Below are 20181 nucleotides of genomic sequence, written 5' to 3' on the forward strand. Positions count from 1 at the left end.
TTCAGAACTCTCCACCCGACATCAGATCAGGACGTTTTAACCCACGTTTTTTGAGAATCAGAAAACCAAACGTCTTGTTTCATGGTGTGTGGGTTGGTAGTCTGCAGATCACCAAATTTAACGTGTATTTTTTCGTAATATGTCCCCTTTAAATCACAGTTTTCTTCAGAAAACCTGCAATTGGATATTCCCCTCGGATCGTTCAGCCCTCCTTATTTGTCATATCGTTTGCCTTTTGTCTGTTCATTCATGTGTGTATTTATTTTTTATTTGTTCCTCTCATTTTGTTTGTTATTTGTGTCTGTCCCGTTCCGCCCTGGTGCTTGACCTCAGTTGTCCAACGGCTACGACCACTATGGGCTTGGAGATTCCGGGTACCTGTCTGGTGGGCTATCTGGAGGGTCCTTCCCCTTCCTCCCCCATCCTTCCTCCTCCATCTCCTCCTCCTCCTCCTCCTCTTCATCCACTCTGAGGTCATGGTCGAGACCAGGCTCTGCCCTTCTGCCAGATTACCCCCATTACTGCACACTGAGTCCCGGCATGCTCCCTCCCTCCTCCAAGATCCCCAGCTGGAAGGTTTGTCCAGCCATTGTTTTTGTTTTCCACCTCCTTCATCACAGCCAGTCGTCTTCAGGTCATTCTGTTGATGCTGAAAGAGAGGGACGGTGTCTGTATCAGTACGCAGAAGTCACCCCTAGATGGCAGCACTGGTTTATGCCGATACGGAGTTAAAGCTAGTGAAGTTAAATGTTAAAGTGTAAGTGATAATGTATTGTGAGAATCTTTAACGCCACCACTGAGGCATCAGCCCTTATTCAGAAAGGACACCTGTCTTCTTCTCTAGCAGGTGGCAACAAATCAGGAAGCAAATAGGCATTTTATGTCCTGGGAAAATACTTCCACCGCAGCTTAGTGCCAAGTTATCAATGAGCTTTTATTCTGCCAGCCACGGTCTCTCCATCAAATCATGTGAGTGATCCAACTATCACTGTATCTACAGTCATTTCCAGCAGAGCAGCAGATATTCGTTTCCCGTTAAACAGTTTCAGCTGGTCCTCGGTCACAGATTTTACTGAGAACAGAATGAAAGTGATAGGTCTGGGATACTCCGCTGACAGCCAAGCAGTGGGAAGCCATCGCAACCACTAAGATTCTAATATATTCTATTGCACACTACATAGTTATGGTAACCTGAGCTCTTTCACATCTCCATAGCAAGGCCAAGATGAATCTAGTCCCAAATACGTTCTCACAGAGCAGTGGAGCCATCTAGTGGTCAATGTTGAGAAGTCACAGCTCTGATGAGTGAGTAATGCTTGACTCTTGTACCGGCTGCAGGACTGGGCCAAGCCAGGGCCTTATGATCAGCCCATGGTGAACACTCTGAGGAGGAAGAAGGAGCCAAAGGAGGCCATAGAGTCCAACGGAACTGTGTCCTCTCTCCAGCCGAGTGTGAGTTCTGCGCTCCCCGAGGATCACCAGAGGGTTAAGAGTGTGGCTGCCGCTCCGAAGGTCAGTCAGCTTTAATGCAGCGCAGTCATGTATCTCGTGTTTCGTTGTTTTGATTAAAAATGTTTACTTCTGGTGTTGTGAGTGACTTTTTTTTGTGGGGGTGTGTTTACAGGGGGAGGATATGGAGGCTCGTGAGGAGCTAGCTCTGGCTCTGTCTCGTGGGCTGCAGTTGGACACTCAGAGATCCAGCAGGGACTCACTGCAGTGCTCCAGTGGGTACAGCACCCAGACCACTACACCCTGCTGCTCTGAGGACACCATCCCTTCTCAGGGTATGTGTGTGTGTGTGTGTGAGAGAGAGGGAGATTGCTGGTTCTGTTGTGTATTAGCGACACAGTGGACCGATTCTAACATGTTCCCTGCCTCTATCTCGCCCTCAGTGTCGGACTACGACTACTTCTCCGTGAGCGGGGACCACGAGGCAGATCAGCAGGACTTTGACAAATCCTCCACCATCCCTCGAAACAGCGACATCAGCCAGTCTTACCGCAAGCTGTTCCAGGCCAAACGGCCAGCCTCCACCGCCGGCCTCCCGTCTACACCCGGACCGGTCATCGTCACGCCCGGAGTGGCCACCATCCGCAGGACGCCGTCCACTAAACCCTCGGTCCGTAGAGCAACGGGTGGTGCCGGCCCGATCCCAATTAAAACCCCCGTGATTCCGGTCATGACCCCTGTCGTGCCTGACTTTCCGGGGGGCTTTTCGCTGCCCAGCAGCGAGGAGCTGGATGAGCTGGCCAGCCCAGGGTCCCCAATGCGGGGCGAAGACGGGGAGGCAGAGGGCATCCTGCCAGTGGCCTCCTGGAGTGGTCAAGCCTCCACTAACCCACCTCTGCCTCCGGGGCAGCAGGTCTTTGCTGCCGATATGGAGGGGCCAGAGGAGGAGGAGCTAGACCTGGAAGACCTGCAAGGGGATACCATGCTCCTGGCCATCCGCCGTGGAGTTAAACTGAAGAAGACCATGACCAACGACCGCTCTGCCCCACGCATCGCATGAGAGGAAGGCGTATTAAGACTTACTAGGGTTTATAAAGATTTATGATAATAATATAAAGCCTTTTAAAGGAGAGGTGCACTTGTGTTGGTGGCCTGTATTGATTCCAGAGGAGGGACTCCTGGTTGGACTCTGCAAAATGCTGGTGATGAGCTTGGATTGGGAAAGATACAGAAGAGAGGGCTAAACCTATTGAGTCGTGTACCCTCAGTAACCATCGCTTTCTCTCTCTCTCTCTGCAAATTCCCCACTTCCATGGTGCCAAATGGAGACTGAATTATAGACATAACCTTTAAGTGATATAGCACCCATAACAGAGAATCCTCCATTACTGTTTAACCCTTTATTTAGCAGATGATATTATTTTATTCTGGTGGTTGCCCAAGGTCCTGCTGCCGTTTTCATTTAGAGTCCTGTACAGCAGCCTTAAGGGCTGTCCTTCTTCATTATCCTAAGGTTTCAAAGCAAACGTCTGTGGCTGGACCCATATAATCACTTTGTAAATCTCTGTAAAGTTTCCTCTGTAATCCATCTTCATTAACTTAGGATTTCAAAGCAGCAGTCTGCGGCTGGACCCCTACACTCTCTCTGCACATGTCCATAACTCAAGTCTGCCACGGAACACGACGAATTGATACTTGAGTCTAGAAGAGAGCACGTATTGGCAGAAGGAGCAGTGAGGTTTAAAGAGAGGACGCAGAGGGTGAAAGAAGAGCGTGTCGGAGACGGCTTTATTTTCTTATATTACTTTATAACAGCAAGTATTCGTTTTAATGTTTGTTCTTATGTTTAACCCCTTCGCCACTGACAACTAATAAGCTAAAATCAGCAGAGATTTAAGGCGTAGAATTATTTTACTCTTCGTAACTTTGATTATTCTTTATTTATCTCTGCTTCAGTATACTTTCATTTTAAGCACTAGTTTGGGGCAACATTGTTTTTTTGAAGTACTTCTATTGTTTGTACAAAGGTGTAAATACTGACGGGGGAAAACGGCAACCCACAAAGTTTTAATTTATTCATCTGCTCAGCACTCTGTTGTAATCAGTCAAAGTAGATCCGGTTCTTCCCTGTGTGTATGCTGTGAAATATACTGTATATTATGTTAATACACTCTAGAAAAGCACACAAGAGCACACTCTGACCCCACTGTTCTCTCATTCTTAGGGCACGCGGTCAGTGTCGCAGTACAGAGACAGTTCAGAGGCAGGGAGCTTAAAGCCTTCAGAGAGCGTCATAGGGCGTTGAGAAGGTAAACCAACCAGGGCCGACCCTTCACAGAGCCGTGCAGGGCTTCAACAACGTGACGGGGGTCACTCAGGTCTCTATCATTGGCCCTTAGATGTTCCATCGCCAAACCACTGAGATAGACCACTATCGTTGGATGCAGTCTTTATAGCTATGTTCACAAAGCAGGGAGCCAGTCTGATCTGTTTCTTCATTTGGGTGACACCCGCAAATCTGATCCATGTCCGGTTCACTGTCATGTGACTGCCATCCTGGCTTTCTGCATCATTATCTACTGCCTTTAGGGAAAGATGGACAACAGCAGTGAGGAACGGTCAGTGCACGCTCATCCCAAGCGTGTTCGTTTTGATTTGAGGGGTTTTCAGGAATGGAAACTGACTGGTCAATCATTTCATTTTTTAATCAGGGCAAAAACAATGTGTGACAGAGTTAAAGCAAAAAGCAAAAACGAGAAAAGAGACAAACCTTGTAGTAAAACAAATAATACAATAAGGTGCCTTTCACGAAACCTTAAACACAATGCCACCTGTCACAGATCTACACGTGGTAACATTAGTACTACGCTAAAAAAGAGAAAAAGTATTGTTCCTACTTAGGAACTAGTGTCCATTTCTGTTTTAGTCACTCGTCCTGTCCTCTGACATTTTTAGGTCTTTAATAAACATAATGAACGGGTTCCAGATTCACTCCAACAAGTCTTGTTTAGTCTTTAGCTCATGTGTAATCTTCGCTAATGGGAGGGCAGTTAGCATCTGGAGGTTCCATTGGTTCACAGTTGGTCTACGAGTTTTTTTCCAAAACAACGCTATACGTCTTTTTGCATTGAGCAGGTTTAAATCTGTAAATGTCCGTTCATTTTTAGTATATTTGTGTTTTTCTGGATACAATCCCAGTAAAAACAGCTTTGGATCTAGTTTTAATTGTTTGGAAATGATTGTCTCGATTATATCCTTTACCTCTTTCCAAAATAGTATTGTTTTCCTGCAATCCCACATACAGTGGACCAGTGTCCCTCTGTACTCTGTACATTTTGGACATACATCAGGTATCTCACTCTTGTACCTGTTGAGATCTACTCGTGTTACATAAACCCTGCATTAACTATTTATACTGCATCATTTTGAAACGTGTGTTGATAGATCAAGTGTGAGCCAATGCACATGCCTCGTCTATTCATTATCATTATCTGTAAGCGCTTATCCAGTTCAGGGTTGCGGTGGGTCCAGAGCCTACCTGGAATCATTGGGCGCAAGGCAGGAATACACCCTGGAGGGGGCGCCAGTCCTTCACAGTGCAACGCAGACACATACACATTCACTCACACACTCACACCTACGGACACTTTTGAGTCGCCAATCCACCTACCAACGTGTTTTTGGACTGTGGGAGGAAACCCACGCGGACACAGGGAGAACACACCACACTCCTCACAGACAGTCACCCGGAGGAAACCCACGCAGACACAGAGAGAACACACCACACTCCTCACAGACAGTCACAGTGAAATACCAGTCCCTTCCCATTCCTTCATTTCAAACCGACAGTGATTTGAAGGGAGCATCCAGACCTCTCCCTCTGGTCAGTGAGCGTGAAGCACTGCTCTTTTGTGCACGTGGCTCAATTTAGGAGCCTGATCTGTTCAGACTAATGTCACATACAGGTCACATTAAAAAGACAGACCGGGCAGAAAAAATGTCACCAGATCAGATTTGGGCCACTTTTCCCAGCTGTGTGAACGTAGCCTAAGCTCCCTGTTCATTTTCAGCATGTCCTGCTTAGAACGGTTGGCCTGGAGTGCAGTTCTACACTGTCACTCAGCTGGTGAGGAACACAGTAATGAGCACGTCAGTGCAGGTATGTGTGCAGCACATCGTGGTCCTCCCTCATTTCAAATGTCTGAACCCTGGGTGCTCATGTTTAGTTTTTAATGTTTGGATTTGGGTTTAAGTTCTGACACATTCTCCATTAGGATTACGCAGCTGAAATGATTGTTGTGATTAAAATGGTCTTTGAGACTTACTTAATTTTATTTTCTAATTATTTAAAAATGTGTTTTTTTTTTCTTTATTTTTCACTGGCCTGTGTACAGTTCACATCAGCCGTAAAGTACTGCGCAATTATCTGAGGCAGCTGAGAATTTAAAAAGCCATTTATCTGGGTGTTTTCTTTCTGATGTTTTAGTTATTACAGGTGTTCACGCTCACGCTATGCTACTAGCTGCAAGGCTAAACGCTAAAGGCTAACACCTGTGAAACTAGTCACTGTTTTCAGTGTCAATAGGAAGCTCAGCACACTTTGAGGAGCTTCTAATTTTGTTCCACCAGCTAAAGATGGAAAATCAGGGCTCGTTTCTGATCGTCTTTGCTTCATTCATTTGGAAAAAAACACTAATGTTAGATTAAAACCAAATGATATCCAATGGTGATATGCAAAATAGTTTATTTATGTCAGTGTTTATGGAACCTTTCTGAACACATTACTGATTGTTAATATCTTCCAATCCTTCCTTTTGCTAATCCATGGTCCTTTAAGTTAATTCTCACGTGCGGAATTGAACAAACACGTGACGGAAACGCTAAGGAGAAATCTGGAACCAAGCCATGTATTCCAAAGGTCTTAACGTATTTTCTGTTCTAAGTTATTAGGTGTACAAATAAGTTTTGAAGCTTATTTTGTGTGTAACATGTAATTGTAATTCAAAATACAAACATTCTTCCACTCTTTTGTCCTTTTATGGTAACTGTAGTGTTACATAAGGCCATCGTCAGGTGTTAATACTCTACGTTAACATCGGAATCACCATCTTTAAATCGTATAAACTAAAACTCTCACGTACTTTTGGATACAGAGTTATCCTCGAGTACAGAACAAAATGGACGCACGTGATTTTGCAGCATTTTTCCTGATGGAATTCATAACGAATGCAGTGAATTTTCAGTGTTTTAGTTTTTTTGTTGTTGAATTAAAGGACACTAAACAACTCTTATCGTAACATGTATTTTGAATTACAGTCGTACATTACACAAAAATGGTTTTAAAACCTATTTGTACAACTAATATTTTCTTTGTTAACATTAATTCTAATGTTTCCTGGTATCTTTACAAGCACAAATGTAGTTCATGGCCAAACGACCATTATTTTCTTATATATTTTGCTTATATAATGATTTAGCATGGTGCTGAATGAGGGTCCACTGGAGTGAAAGGAAAAGCAGTTGCTGTTGTTCACTGGTCACGGTTTGGTGCTGAAATTGCAGTCGCAAAGCACCACAAAGTTAAAGATACTTCTGAAAGACCTGAACTTACATTTCAGATGATCATTTTCTCAGCTCTTATATCCAAAAAATATAATCTTTGACAGGAATCCTGGAGATCAGAATCAGCGTAATTAATAACGACGTGGCTTTCTGAGGTTTCATGACTTAGTTGTGTGTTTTGGTAACAGTCTGAATACTGTGCGACGCTTTCTACCAGCGGCATGGTCGTTCCTCCAGGGCTAAGACGTCCGGGTCCGTTCCCCTTCTCTGTGGACCAGTGTATAGGCTGTAATCAGAAAGCAGGCGTATGAGATTGTGCAGTAAATAAAACTGGTGGCGGATGCTTACATGCATATGATGCTATAACCCTGTGTGTAGGTGAAGAGCTGTTTGGATATCGTCCGTGTGTAGACACGTTACACTGACGTGCACAGCTAGATAACGTCCTTTTTTTTAAGCTGCCAATTTCCGAGTTCACCCTCTTCTTCTTTATGCTCATATTGCGAAGGATGGCATTGCTCGTCCAGGACTCTGAAATATAGATTTATAGTAGTTTATAGTGAGGAGGGGTCTCCTCCTCTTCTCTATTACACAAATGTCTGTATTGTTTCCATTATAATGATTGCCTCAGCGTACATTAAAGAGAAATCATATTTACCAGCTGTGTGTACATTCGGTCTGTGAGTGTGGTGTGTTCTCTCTGTGTCTGCATAGGTTTCCTCTGGGTTTTTTCCAGTTCCTCCCATGATCCAGGAAAGCGTGTTGGTGGGTCTATTCAATCAATCAATCAATCAAATTTTATTTATATAGCGCTTTTCACAATGAAAAGTCGTCACAAAGCAGCTTTACAGAGATCCGGGTCCAAGCCTCCTATGAGTGAGCCAGGGACAACAGTGGCAAGGAAAAACTCCCTCAGCACACGAGGAAGAAACCTTGAAAGGAACCAAGACTCATACGGGGAACCCATCCTCCTCGAATTGACACCGGAGACACAACAGAGAACAGAACAGAAGTGAAAGTGGAATGATGACAGATGAAGGGGTTATAGTAATGTGAAGTATGAGTCTGAGGAAGGAGGAGGTGATCAGTGATTCTGTGTGAGTTAGAAGTAGGTGCAGGTATATTTTTATTTGTTCCCTTTGTCTGGTTTTCTTTCTCCTGTCTCTCATGCTTTGAGACGTCCTGCTGCTCTCCAGGTGTTGCCCTGGTCCAGCCCCTGAGTCCTGTACAAGATCCTGGCCTTGTCTCATCTACACTATCACGCTTGGCCGTGCTCTTTTATCTCAGATTAACTCTGGGTCTATTCACTGTTTAATTTCCCCACAGGTGGGCGCTATTTAAAAAAACAAATTCAGAATCATATTCAAATAATCGTTTGGAAAGATGAGGTATTTTCTCACCTGGGAGTGCAGTTTCTGCAGTGATGAGCCCAGAGTATCAACAACAGAGGCTCTATCCTCCTTAATTACAGTGCAGTGGAGCGTCATAATGATAGTGTACCTACCTTCGTGTACCTAGGGGAAAAAAAATTGTATTTTTTCTGTGCTTTAGCCAAAATAATCTACGTTTACGACACTGTTCTGCAGAACGACTTACAAATGTTCCTCATCATCTTGGTCAAGAAAAAACATCTGTAGAAACAGGATTAGGGTCAGAATACTTTACAACTAAGACACCACTTGCTACAGGAGCCGAGCTGAACCATAAATACCATGAGTTCAAAACAAAGCCATTCATTCATTCATTCATTCATCTGTAACCCCTATTCAGTTCAGGGTCGCGGTGAGTCCAGAGCCTACCTGAAATCATTGGGCGCAAGGCAGGAATACACCCTGGAGGGGGCGCCAATCCTTCACAGTGCAAAACAAAGCCATGCATTTATAAATTTAAATATGTGCTCACATGGAAACTCTCCTCGGCCACATTTGGACAGACTCGCAGCACGTCTACAAACAGGAAGTGGCTGATATATGGTTTCTGTTGTAAGAGCTCACTCCTTCTGAAGAGGATTAATAGGTAGTTTTGTTTCCCCTTTGGTGCAGTAACAGCCGCCGCTCGTCTGGGAAAATGTACCAGTGGTGGCTAGAGGACGGCAGTGAAGATTAACATTAAATACGCCATAGGGCTGTGGAAATCCCTGGTGTAAAATTGGACTGGGCACTGGGATCGACAGCAGGTTCAGAGGCGCTTGTTCTTTCATTCATTCATTCATTCATTGTAGTGCTTATCTAGTTCAGGGTCGCGGTGGGATCGGAGCCTACCCGGAATCACTGGGTACAAGGCGGGAACACACCCTGGAAGGGGGCACCAGTCCTTCACAGGACGACACACACTCACACATTCACTTGAGTCAGTGCTCCTGATTCAGCACAAAAAGTCCACTCCCAACAGTTCGCATCTCCACCACCTGCAGGGCCGGACTGGGACCGTTGATCCGGCCGGGAATCGTGATATTGCTCAGGTCACACCCTCACAGCTACTGCATCTGCATGAATATGGTTAGTTTAAGTCAAAACAATGTGCACTTTAATTACCAGCTCATTCATAATTCATTTGAATTATTTTTGATGTAAAAAAAAAAAAATAACAAAACACTCTGATCAAAGCAAAACCTCACTCAAATCTCTTCATCGCCCTGGTTTCGAAGCTGATCATGGAGCCGTCATCTGATGTTTATTCATGAAAGTGAAGTGGATGGAAACATGATTTGTTTCTTTTTTTTTCGCCGATATTTCTTTACCTTGCATCATGTTTGCGAATGTTTTTGAACGGTACTGTGCTGTTGAACTCATCGTAAGCGTCCAGACCATGTGACAGTCCAGCAGTCCGGGCCTGTCGCCTGGTGTGGTCATTCTGACCCAGATTAGTCGGGAGCATTTGAGTTAGAACTGAACTCTGCAGAAAAGTAGAGTCACATGCAGAGGTTGTGGCAGCTGCCAACGTTTCGTCGTGTTTCTAAATTGAGAATAAGTATAAATCCTCTGAATGGAACACACCTCTGTATATTTACTTGTATTTAGTGATAATATTTGTGAACAACATATGTATTATGTTACTTTTAAAGAAGTAGAGCATTTATTTTTGAAATGCCGCACTATGTAACTTTGGGGGATTTGGAGACCCCTTTGGTGGGACTGTGTAATTGCATGAAGAAGGACGTCCGTTCTGTTTTGGGTGCCACACAGTAGACAATGCAAGAGGTGTAGATGCATATACACGCAGAACTAGAAGTGTGCACATGGCTGGAGCACTGCAGAGTTTGTACAGTTTGTACTGAAGAAGTTTTAAATAAATACAGGCCATTAAATAGAGAACGGTGCTATTTTCAGCCACAGTGGCATAAAGAAAAGAGAAAGTGTATAACACATTGATTAGCCTGTCCTCCATCTTAAATCCGTTTTCTGGCTGTGCCCCACCCATCCGTGTTTCTGTGTTGATGTTTCCGTCGGTGTGGTTGGCTTACCATCATATCAAACCTCACTGCCGCGATAGCAATGGCACCTTTCTGAGATCTGACTGTGCCTTTTTCCGACAGAGATCCCGCAGTATCCTACATATCGATGAACTGCGTTTCTGACATTGCTCTGTAGTGGAGGAACATGGATGTGTTACAGACCTTTGTTTCTTTCAGACAGACCCCAGTGCGGTGGGCAGCGTGGGGCAGAGGTGTATTTTCAGCTCAGCTCACTTTAATAGAGTCTTGGCCTGTAAAGATTTTAGCTGGAGGTAAATTAGGTTAGACGCAGCGCTAAACTGGAGGGTGGCAGATTGCCAGAGGCAGGGCAGAGTCTTCCTCAGGTAGATTACAATAATGAAGTTAGAACCAGTGGCGATTGCTCTAAGACTGCAAGGGAAGCTCAGCTTCCCCTAAAATGGTAAAAATAAGTGATCAAATATATACTGTTGTGTGTACATGTCATTGAATAAATATGCACTACAACTTTTGTTCAGAATCAGCTTCTTATCACTGGTAAAGACACGGCTTTCCTCTCAATCATTCCCACAGCTTCACAGTGCTTTAAACAGTGAGGACGCTGAGCGTCCACAGAATTCAATGAAGAAGCAGCGAAGTGCAGCGAAACGAGACGAGTCATTGGATAAATGCTGGGCTTTGTCCCCGCCCATCGGACGCTCAGCGTCTCTGGGGGTCTATGGGGCAGTGGGCTGGCCTCGGCTGGCCCGGACGCTCAGCTTCTGCATGATGATTGGATGATCTGTCTGAGGCTGAATCCCTTTTTGATTGACAGCGAAATGAGCGAATCAGCGATCCTTTGGTGTAAAGATCCGTGGGAGCACAGGCGGACACACTTCACATGGGCCAAGGCCGTTTAAGCAGCCTAGCTCTGCTGGCCATTGAGAGGACACTAGTCAAGTCCCTGGAAAAGACGCCTTGTTGGTACGACAGGGTACAGATCATTTTCTTGAAAAGGAACGAAGGGTAGAAGTTACGTATAAATAAACCCACACATTTTATGATGTAGGCCGAAATTGAAAGACCAGCATCCACCTCTGGTTAGAACCTAGCTTAGACCTGCCTGAGGAGCAGTGCTGGTCGATATAAGCACAAATCAATATCACGATTAATTGTATATCTTAACACGATTACGATTAATGAACGATTATTGTTTTTGTATTTTTGACTCATAGTTCAGTGACTCCAGTATGCTCCAGAATTAAAGGTGGGATATTTTTTCGAGGCAGCACGGTGGCGCAGCATGTAGTGTCGCAGTCGCACAGCTCCAGGGGCCTGGAGGTTGTGGGTTCAATTCCCGCTCCGGGTGACTGTCTGTGAGGAGTGTGGTGTGTTCTCCCTGTGTCTGCGTGGGTTTCCTCCGGGTGACTGTCTGTGAGGAGTGTGGTGTGTTCTCCCTGTGTCTGCGTGGGTTTCCTCCGGGTGACTGTCTGTGAGGAGTGTGGTGTGTTCTCCCTGTGTCTGCGTGGGTTTCCTCCGGGTGACTGTCTGTGAGGAGTGTGGTGTGTTCTCCCTGTGTCCGCGTAGGTTTCTTCCGGGTGACTGTCTGTGAGGAGTTGGTGTGTTCTCCCTGTGTCTGCGTAGGTTTCCACCGGGTGCTCCCCTTCAGGGTGTATTCTCGCCTTGGGCCCAATGATTCCAGGTAGGCTCTGGACCCACTGCGACCCTGAACTGGATAAGGGTTACAGATAATGAATGGACTTTCATTATGCAGATTATAAAAGCTGTGTTTACTCAGCTGAATGTTTATATCTACAGCGGGTGCACCTTAAAGCAGCTGAATTCACTAATCACACGGGGTGTCTACAAACCTTTGGACATACAGGGATGGTTTCCCAGACAGGGAATTAAGCCTAGTCCTGCTCTACATCCTCCTTTCAGTGGAAAATCACAGCTCAGAATGCTAGGACTAGACTTAATCCCTGTCTGGGAAACCATCCCTAATGTCCAAAGGTTTGAAATATAACACTCTGGAACAGTTGCTTGAGGAGCCTGTTCTTTTACAGAGGAAAACAAAAGGAAACTACATCTATCTCCCAAACTGTAACTTTACAGAAGGCAAATATATCTGTATTACAAAACATAGCGTAGCTGTTCACAGGTGTGAGCATGAGTGTGTGACTGGGTGAGTGTGTAGAGCTCTGTCCAAGGTGTGTTCCTGCCATGTTTCAGGTGATTCCAGGGTGAAGGATGAAGCAGTTACCTTGTAGTCTAGTAGCAGATGTTTTCCAGCTCTTTTCACATAAGATTGATGAGGGGGTCATACACCTGTATGGTTCCAGCACATCTGGCACCAAGAGAACAAAGCCTTAATCACTTTACCAGCTGTGTTCAGCATCGCTTTGTAGTTCTTTCTTAATTATTGGTGATATATGAATCTCTAGATCGATCTATAGACAAGGCCCACAATGCACTGCAAAATATATCTTTTTTTTGGAGGAGCGAGTCAGGAAACGTTTTCCTCCACCAGCATCACGTAGAGACCTGGCCACTATCCTGCAAGAAGAATGGCTTCAAATCCCTCTGACCACTGTGCAGGACTTGTGTATGTCATTCCCAAGACGAACTGACGCTGTATCGGCCGCAAAAGGAGGCCCTACACCGTACTAATAAATTACTGTGGTCTAAAACCAGGTGTTTCACTTTTATTGTGCAACCCCTGTAGTTGTTAGGCACTTTTGGCTGCTCCATTCTTGCTCCCTCAGATCATTTTGTAAAGAACTGAATGGACTGTTATTGTCATTTTGTAGTTAGCACCAGAGTCTTACTCCCTTTTCCCTAATCCCTTCACCCTCCAGCCTTGGCTTTTATGTAAATATAGTGTGACCAGACGTCCTCTTTTACCCGGACATCTCTTTTTTAGACGTAAACAAATGTCCGGGCGGAATTTCACAAACGTCCGGGATTGTGTTTTTCTAGAGCTTACATAGAACTTCGAGAAGTTTCGTTCACAAACTAGTCCCGCCCTCCCCTACTCCGATTGGTTCACTTGAGTGAGAAGGGGGCGTGGTGAAGTAGCCTTAAATCTTCTGATTGGACGGTCTGAGTGTAGCGCTACCGTTATTGGTCGATGACTCCGCCCCCGGATTCGTGTCCTCTTTTGCACCATCTCAGATCTGGTCACCCTAGTAAATAAATATAAATAATCTGTGAAATCCTTAAAAAAAAGCACCTAAACAAGTATTTTTCTCTTTTGTTAGATCGCATTAAACCTTGAAAAGCTAAAAGACATACTGCAGTTAAATTACATACTTTAACTAACTGTATCTCACTAAATTCTCAAAAGGGCAAGAGATATTTTAAAGGTGCCTTCCTAAGTGCCCTACGTAGGCTGCCTAAATGCTCTTTGCAGCGTGTACAGTGAGATGTTAATGGCCCACAGAGGTTACCCTTAGTTATCCCTACATAGGTGCCCTACATAGGCTGCATGTGAGACGTTAGGGACACTCCGCACAAGTCAGAGAATCCCTGCGATAAAATCACAGTAGTGCCCTCCGTAGGCGGCATGTGCGCTGTTTAGGATGTGCCCACAGAGTCACGCCCAGAATGAAAACGTAAGCGACCGTAGTTTTACTGTTTTAAAAAAAAAAATAAAAAAATACAACGCCTGTGAAATGTCGTCATAGCGACGTCAAACCGAGGCGAGCAGCCGTTAGCTCCAGCATCTGCGGGTCAGTGAGGGAACAGCGCAGCCGGAGCCAGAGGCAAGGACAGAATGTTAGAGTCGGTGTCGGCGGAGTTTGCGGTTGTGTTTTGATAATAGTCGGTGAATGGACGGCGGTTTCTGGGTTTCGGACTCAATGCTGAGCGGCTAGCGGCGGCGTAAACGGGACACGGCAGAGGATACCATCCCTCACCGGAGGTAACGGTCACATTAACAACGGCTTCGCTGTTTACCGCTCTTTCCTTCTCTCCGCTGGCTTCGTGTAACGTTAACGGCTGTTGTTGGGCTTGTATTGAGCCACAGTAAGTTATGAACCACTGTATATGTGTATTATTCTTTTTTCTGGTGAGGTATTCAGGGGCATGCTGCCAGTGAAGGTGTGTAAACTCCAGTCTCAAGAAGAAGAGAGAAACCAGGGCTGTGTTCAAAACCACACACTCTCCTCTTCTCTTCTAAGGCTGGTGTACTGAACTGTACTGCATTTAAAGGAACACTAGGTAGTATTTTAAGCTTAATGGCTTCAAAATGAGTGTGACCTCTGGGATCAGCACTGCAGAAACTGCACTATGTAACTTTTGTTGGAGGGTAGGAACGCAACTGTAGGTGCAGCCCAGGAGAAAAAAAAAATCTTACTTACTGTTCCTTTAATTCAGTATTGTGTGGTATTCAGCTCTCTCTAATGGCACTGTGGCTTAGAGGACATTGGAGTCCACTGTAATACGATACACAGAGGAAGAAACGTTTTATAAATGTTATCCAGACGGTTAAACATCTAACAGTCCCTCATTACAAGCTACTATTTGGTAATGTTTTTAAAAAGCTTTAGAAACATCTTTTTAAAGTTTACTTTTCTTCATATTGTCACTGTCCCATTAAAAAAACACTTATCTTCCGTTTTTATTTTACTACATCATTTGAACACAGCTGTCCTTCACATCGTTTGGAAATGTCACGATGAACGGACCAATAGAAGGGCTCCAAAATGATTTGGAATAAAATGTGTTTACACTGACTATCATTGAATGTTAAGAGGTTTTTCCTTCTCTGTACAGTAGCTGTTTTGGGGGAATGAGGGTTTAAATGGACAGCGGCATATTCCCGTTATATTTCACTTGTTGGAACACTGCTGTGAGGATTTGGTTGCACCTGACCGCATGATCATATGTGAGGTCAGGCAGAGATGTTGGGTGATTAGTTCTGGATCACACCACCCCGTCACATCCCAGTGGTAGCAGATGGTGCTTCAGCACTCAGAGGACACGGTCCCATAGCTGCACAGCTCAGGTGTTTTATACCCCTCTGGCCCTTAGCTTTGACACAGTATACATTGGCACTAGTCTGTGCTTTAAAGGGGTAAAGCCCAAATGAACTGGGTCCACATTGGTTAATGAAACACTAGGTAAGATTTGGTTATTGTGGCTCCTGGGCTCCCCCTACATTTGTAGAGTGTAATTAATGTTTTTCGCGCTGTGACTCAGAAGGGTGGGCGACACGGTGGTGCACAGCTCCAGGGGCCTGGAGGTTGTGGGTTTGATTCCTGCTCCGGGTGACTGTCTGTGAGGAGTGTGGTGTGTTCTCCCTGTGTCTGCGTGGGTTTCCTCCGGGTGACTGTCTGTGAGGAGTGTGGTGTGTTCTCTCTGTGTCTGCGTGGGTTTCCTCCGGGTGACTGTCTGTGAGGAGTGTGGTGTGTTCTCTCTGTGTCTGCGTGGGTTTCCTCCGGGTGACTGTCTGTGAGGAGTGTGGTGTGTTCTCCCTGTGTCTGCGTGGGTTTCCGCCGGGTGACTGTCTGTGAGGAGTGTGGTGTGTTCTCTCTGTGTCCGCGTGGGTTTCCTCCGGGTGACTGTCTGTGAGGAGTGTGGTGTGTTCTCTCTGTGTCCGCGTGGGTTTCCTCCGGGTGACTGTCTGTGAGGAGTGTGGTGTGTTCTCCCTGTGTCTGCGTGGGTTTCCTCCGGGTGACTGTCTGTGAGGAGTGTGGTGTGTTCTCCCTGTGTCCGCGTGGGTTTCCTCCGGGTGACTGTCTGTGAGGAGTGTGGTGTGTTCTCTCTGTGTCTGCGGGGGTTTCCTCCGGGTGACTGTCTGTGAGGAGTGTGGTGTGTTCTCCCTGTGTCTGCGTGGGTTTCCTCCGGGTGACTGTCTGTGAGGAGTGTGGTGTGTTCTCCGTGTCTGTGTGGGTTTCCTCCGGGTGACTGTCTGTGAGGAGTGTGGTGTGTTCTCTCTGTGTCTGCATGGGTTTCCTCCGGGTGACTGTCTGTGAGGAGTGTGGTGTGTTCTCCCTGTGTCTGCGTGGGTTTCCTCCGGGTGACTGTCTGTGAGGACTGTGGTGTGTTCTCCCTGTGTCTGCGTGGGTTTCCTCCGGGTGACTGTCTGTGAGGAGTGTGGTGTGTTCTCTCTGTGTCCGCGTGGGTTTCCTCCGGGTGACTGTCTGTGAGGAGTGTGGTGTGTTCTCTCTGTGTCTGCGTGGGTTTCCTCCGGGTGACTGTCTGTGAGGAGTGTGGTGTGTTCTCCCTGTGTCTGCGTGGGTTTCCTCCGGGTGACTGTCTGTGAGGAGTGTGGTGTGTTCTCCCTGTGTCTGTGTGGGTTTCCTCCGGGTGCTCCATTGCAAAAACACATGTTGGTAGGTGGATTGGCGACTCAAAAGTGTCCGTAGGTGTGAGTGAATGTGTGTGTGTCTGTGTTGCCGTGTGAAGGACTGGCGCCCCCTCCAGGGTGTACCGCGACCCTGAACTGGATAACTCGGGAGGGTGCGGTTGTTCAAAAATATGAGTATTCCAACTCATCTTATATTTATGCTATAGAGGGACGATGGATGTATGCACCACTGTTATGACGGTAAGCCCATAACACTGTAAATCTCATAGAGATGCTAGCAAAAGATTGCATTATTTTTGAGTTGGTTATCACTTAACAAAGACATTGAAATTCTTACTTCCGTATCTGACAATTCATTACCAAATTAAGCTTAAAGGAACACTAAGTACCTTAGAATGAAAACATCAAAGGCGTTGTGATGTCCCACTGACCTGTTATAGAGAGCTCTTCTGGCTACTTCAGGCTCAGGACTGCAGAAATTACACTATGTAACTGTATAAATTGATTTCAGCACAGTGCTTCTGTAAAAGTGAATTACACTCTGCAAAAGCAGGGGGAGTCCAGGATGTTCGTTTAAAGGTGACATAATCTTCAGAATTTTCCAAAAGTGAAAACAGTTCTGGGTCTTAATAAATCATCTGTGATCTGCTTTTGTCAAAATACCACAAGGGTCAAGTGCCACAGCTGCATTCTCCCCCTGTGTAAACAGCCCTGTTCAGAACAGCCAGCCCGTTTCAGCACCTGTTCCTTTAAATGATAAAGAGCCGCTCGCTGTTCACCCCGACCCCGAGCGCACAGCAGTGAGGAGCGAGGAGCAGAAGCTCTGGTTTTTAGCTGTTTTCGCTCAGTTCTCTTTCTTCTCCGTTTTTACTCAGTGCTCTTATTTCTTCATTCTCACTTTGATTGTTTGGTCTGTTCCACTTCATACTTAACTACACAGCATGGTCCTCACTGCTGTGCGCTCGGGGTCGGGGTGAACAGCGAGCGGCTCGTTATCATTTAAAGGAACAGGCGCTGAAACGGGCTGGCTGTTCTGAACAGGGCTGTTTAGAGGGGATTGGAGAGACTCAGATGAGGGGGCGGGTCAGTTCAAAAGTGAGATGTGAGAACAATCAGGGAAGGATGTAAGTGTAGGACAGGATCACAACTTCAGGAAAAGGGCTAGGAGTTAACGTCTCTTCTCTGTCTTTCTCTGGGTTTAGGCTTCTCTGTGTGCTGGTTCCCCTCCCTCTCTCGCCCATGCTGCCGTGTTTGAGGAGAGCCCTGCGGCCTGCGCTGCTCCGGGCTCTCAGGCCACCTCTATCCGCTGTTCCGGGGCACAGCGCTGGACTGGGCACACACGCCCGAAAAGAGCCTGTAGAGCCTCTGAGCTCACCACAAGGGGCCCGCGAGTTCATCTACAGCCTGCACGCCTCCGAGCGCTCCTGCCTGCTGCGAGAACTCCACCGCTTCGAGTCCATAGCCATCGCTCAAGGTAAAAAGGAGTAGGTGGAAAAAAAAATGCTTGAATTCATTTATTTGGACGTCACATTTGCAAATAGGAATCTGGAAAGGTCCAGTTACTAGGTTTCCACAGACCTCAAGGTCCAGAGAGAGGTCAAATGAGCAAAGTGAAAGAAACATATATATTTCAGTCCATTCATCCGTAAAGAGGAGTTCACAGTGGACTTTCCTTTTGTACAGAGCAGATTTGGTCGACCATGTGCCAGGCAGGTTTTGACAGACTTCCTGCTGCAGTGTGATGTCATTGTTATGGAGGCTTCATGATTGGACCACAACAAACAAAAGGAGATCTCGTAAAGTTTAGACACAATGAAAAAGACTCTCCTCTCCTGTTTTGTTGTTGGTCATAATGAACACCACTAGTTTACACTATACTGAGCTGTGTATTGATTATATTTACTATATAACACGGTATCCACGCTTTGTTCATGCTTGTGCTCATCCAGGAAGTCAGTCAGTTTGGCGACACCAACATTTGAAAGTACGGTGCCGTCTTAAAGGGAAAAATCAGGGTCTTGGAGTCATGAGTAAACAGCTTTTCTGGGAGTATTTATTACAGAATTACTTGTACTAAGAGATTAGACGACTGAACTCGTCTAATACGTTTGCAGTTCCGACTCAACTCTCATTTAAGCGTGGCACCACAGGGACGGGAAATAAATTAAAAACGTTAATGATGCGGAACAGGACAAACTCATTAAACAGCTTTAAAACAGTGACAAAGTGGAGCGTTTTACTAACTTTACTAGGAATAGCTGGAAGAATGGACTCTATTCACTGATGATTTACTGCTGTTTTTTTCCCCAAGTCCCAATTTAACACACAGTGGAAATGTACATTTGCACAGATCTTCCTCTGAACGCCGTAGCCTTCCTCACAGCTACAGATGCTTAAATCCCTCTATTAGTGCATACATTAGTAGATATTGCATTGCATTTCAGTGTGATATAGAAAAGAGGGGATCAGTTCCAGCTCAGTGCAGTTTGATCATTTTTCCTTCTCAGTCACAGCCCGTGCAGCTCCTCAGTTAATTACCAGGTTCTGTTGATGTGTTAGAGCCGGAAAATCTCCAGCGTGAGCCTGATGTCAGCCCTCCAGGCCCGACATTGATAACCCTGTTATGGACTGTTGAACACGTGTTGCACTGTGGTGCAGTATATTAACTACTAGACGTACCGCTGTAAGCAGAAAAAAACATTTTTAATGTGGTCATCAGGATTTCAGTTTTGGAGGAGGGTAGGACACCACCCCTCTTCTTCTTGACTTCAGGACTGTAAAAAATAAGGTAAAAATGAATTTCACTCTACTGTAGGGGGAGTCCTAGAGCAAAAATACCAAATCTTACCTAGTGTAACTTTAAGTAATGGCAGTTTACCCCTTCCTATAAAATAAAATAATCCCAGAGCTCTGAAAATATGTGTTCTATCTATCGTTACACTTGTATAGCGCCTTTCTAGATACCCAAGATACCCACTCAATCCAAACGCGCACAGCGTACTCTCAACCAGGAACGACTGTCCACCTGGAGGACTGCACCGGGCACTAGGATTTCACCCAGGACACAGCGCCAATCCATATCTGGGCTCACACACATTCACTCACACACCAGGACAGTTATTAGAGAAGCCAATTCACCTACCCTCCATGTTTTTTTTTGACTGTGGGAGGAAACCAGAGACTCCGGAGGAAACCCACGCAGACACAGGGAGAACGCGGAAACTCCACCCAGACGGGACAAGATCCCAGCGCTGAGAAGCAAATGTGCTAACCACTAAGCCACTGTGCCGCCATGTTGTAAAATTTTCTACGTTGCGTCGTAAAGCGATTTTAAAGCGTGTAAGTCGGAACATACGTACATACTGTACGTAAATAACATACTGTAAGCACTAATCCTATCCTCACACCTATCCTCCTCGGTCCCGAGCCGCGTAACCGTGTATTC

At 45.7% G+C, this 20181-nt stretch overlaps 2 protein-coding genes across 8 annotated transcripts in view; both read left to right on the top strand.

Annotated features, from left to right (window-relative positions):
- The window catches only part of LOC136709106 (protein MTSS 1-like), a 72647-nt gene extending 64965 nt beyond the window's left edge, over positions 1 to 7682 (top strand). For 3 of the 5 annotated variants that reach the window (XM_066684130.1, XM_066684132.1, XM_066684131.1), the window contains 4 exons: positions 334 to 576; positions 1339 to 1512; positions 1625 to 1784; positions 1893 to 7682. In XM_066684130.1, the coding sequence (XP_066540227.1) occupies positions 334 to 576; positions 1339 to 1512; positions 1625 to 1784; positions 1893 to 2509 (1194 nt within the window). In that variant the 3' untranslated portion in view covers positions 2510 to 7682. The remainder of the gene's footprint in view (positions 1 to 333; positions 577 to 1338; positions 1513 to 1624; positions 1785 to 1892) is intronic. The other 2 variants (XM_066684133.1, XM_066684134.1) reach the window with 1 other exon arrangement.
- A 6450-nt stretch (positions 7683 to 14132) lies between these two features.
- LOC136708797 (transmembrane protein 65-like) overlaps positions 14133 to 20181 on the top strand; it is a 68368-nt gene continuing 62319 nt past the window's right edge. For all 3 annotated transcript variants that reach the window (XR_010804386.1, XR_010804387.1, XM_066683604.1), the window contains exons 1-2: positions 14133 to 14345; positions 17939 to 18210. Coding sequence is in view for 1 of the 3 variants with exons in the window: in XM_066683604.1 (XP_066539701.1) it covers positions 17976 to 18210 (235 nt within the window). In the remaining 2 variants the exon portion in view is untranslated. The remainder of the gene's footprint in view (positions 14346 to 17938; positions 18211 to 20181) is intronic.

Source organism: Hoplias malabaricus, chromosome 10, assembly GCF_029633855.1.
Source record: "Hoplias malabaricus isolate fHopMal1 chromosome 10, fHopMal1.hap1, whole genome shotgun sequence".
NCBI classification, from domain to species: Eukaryota; Metazoa; Chordata; class Actinopteri; order Characiformes; family Erythrinidae; genus Hoplias; species Hoplias malabaricus.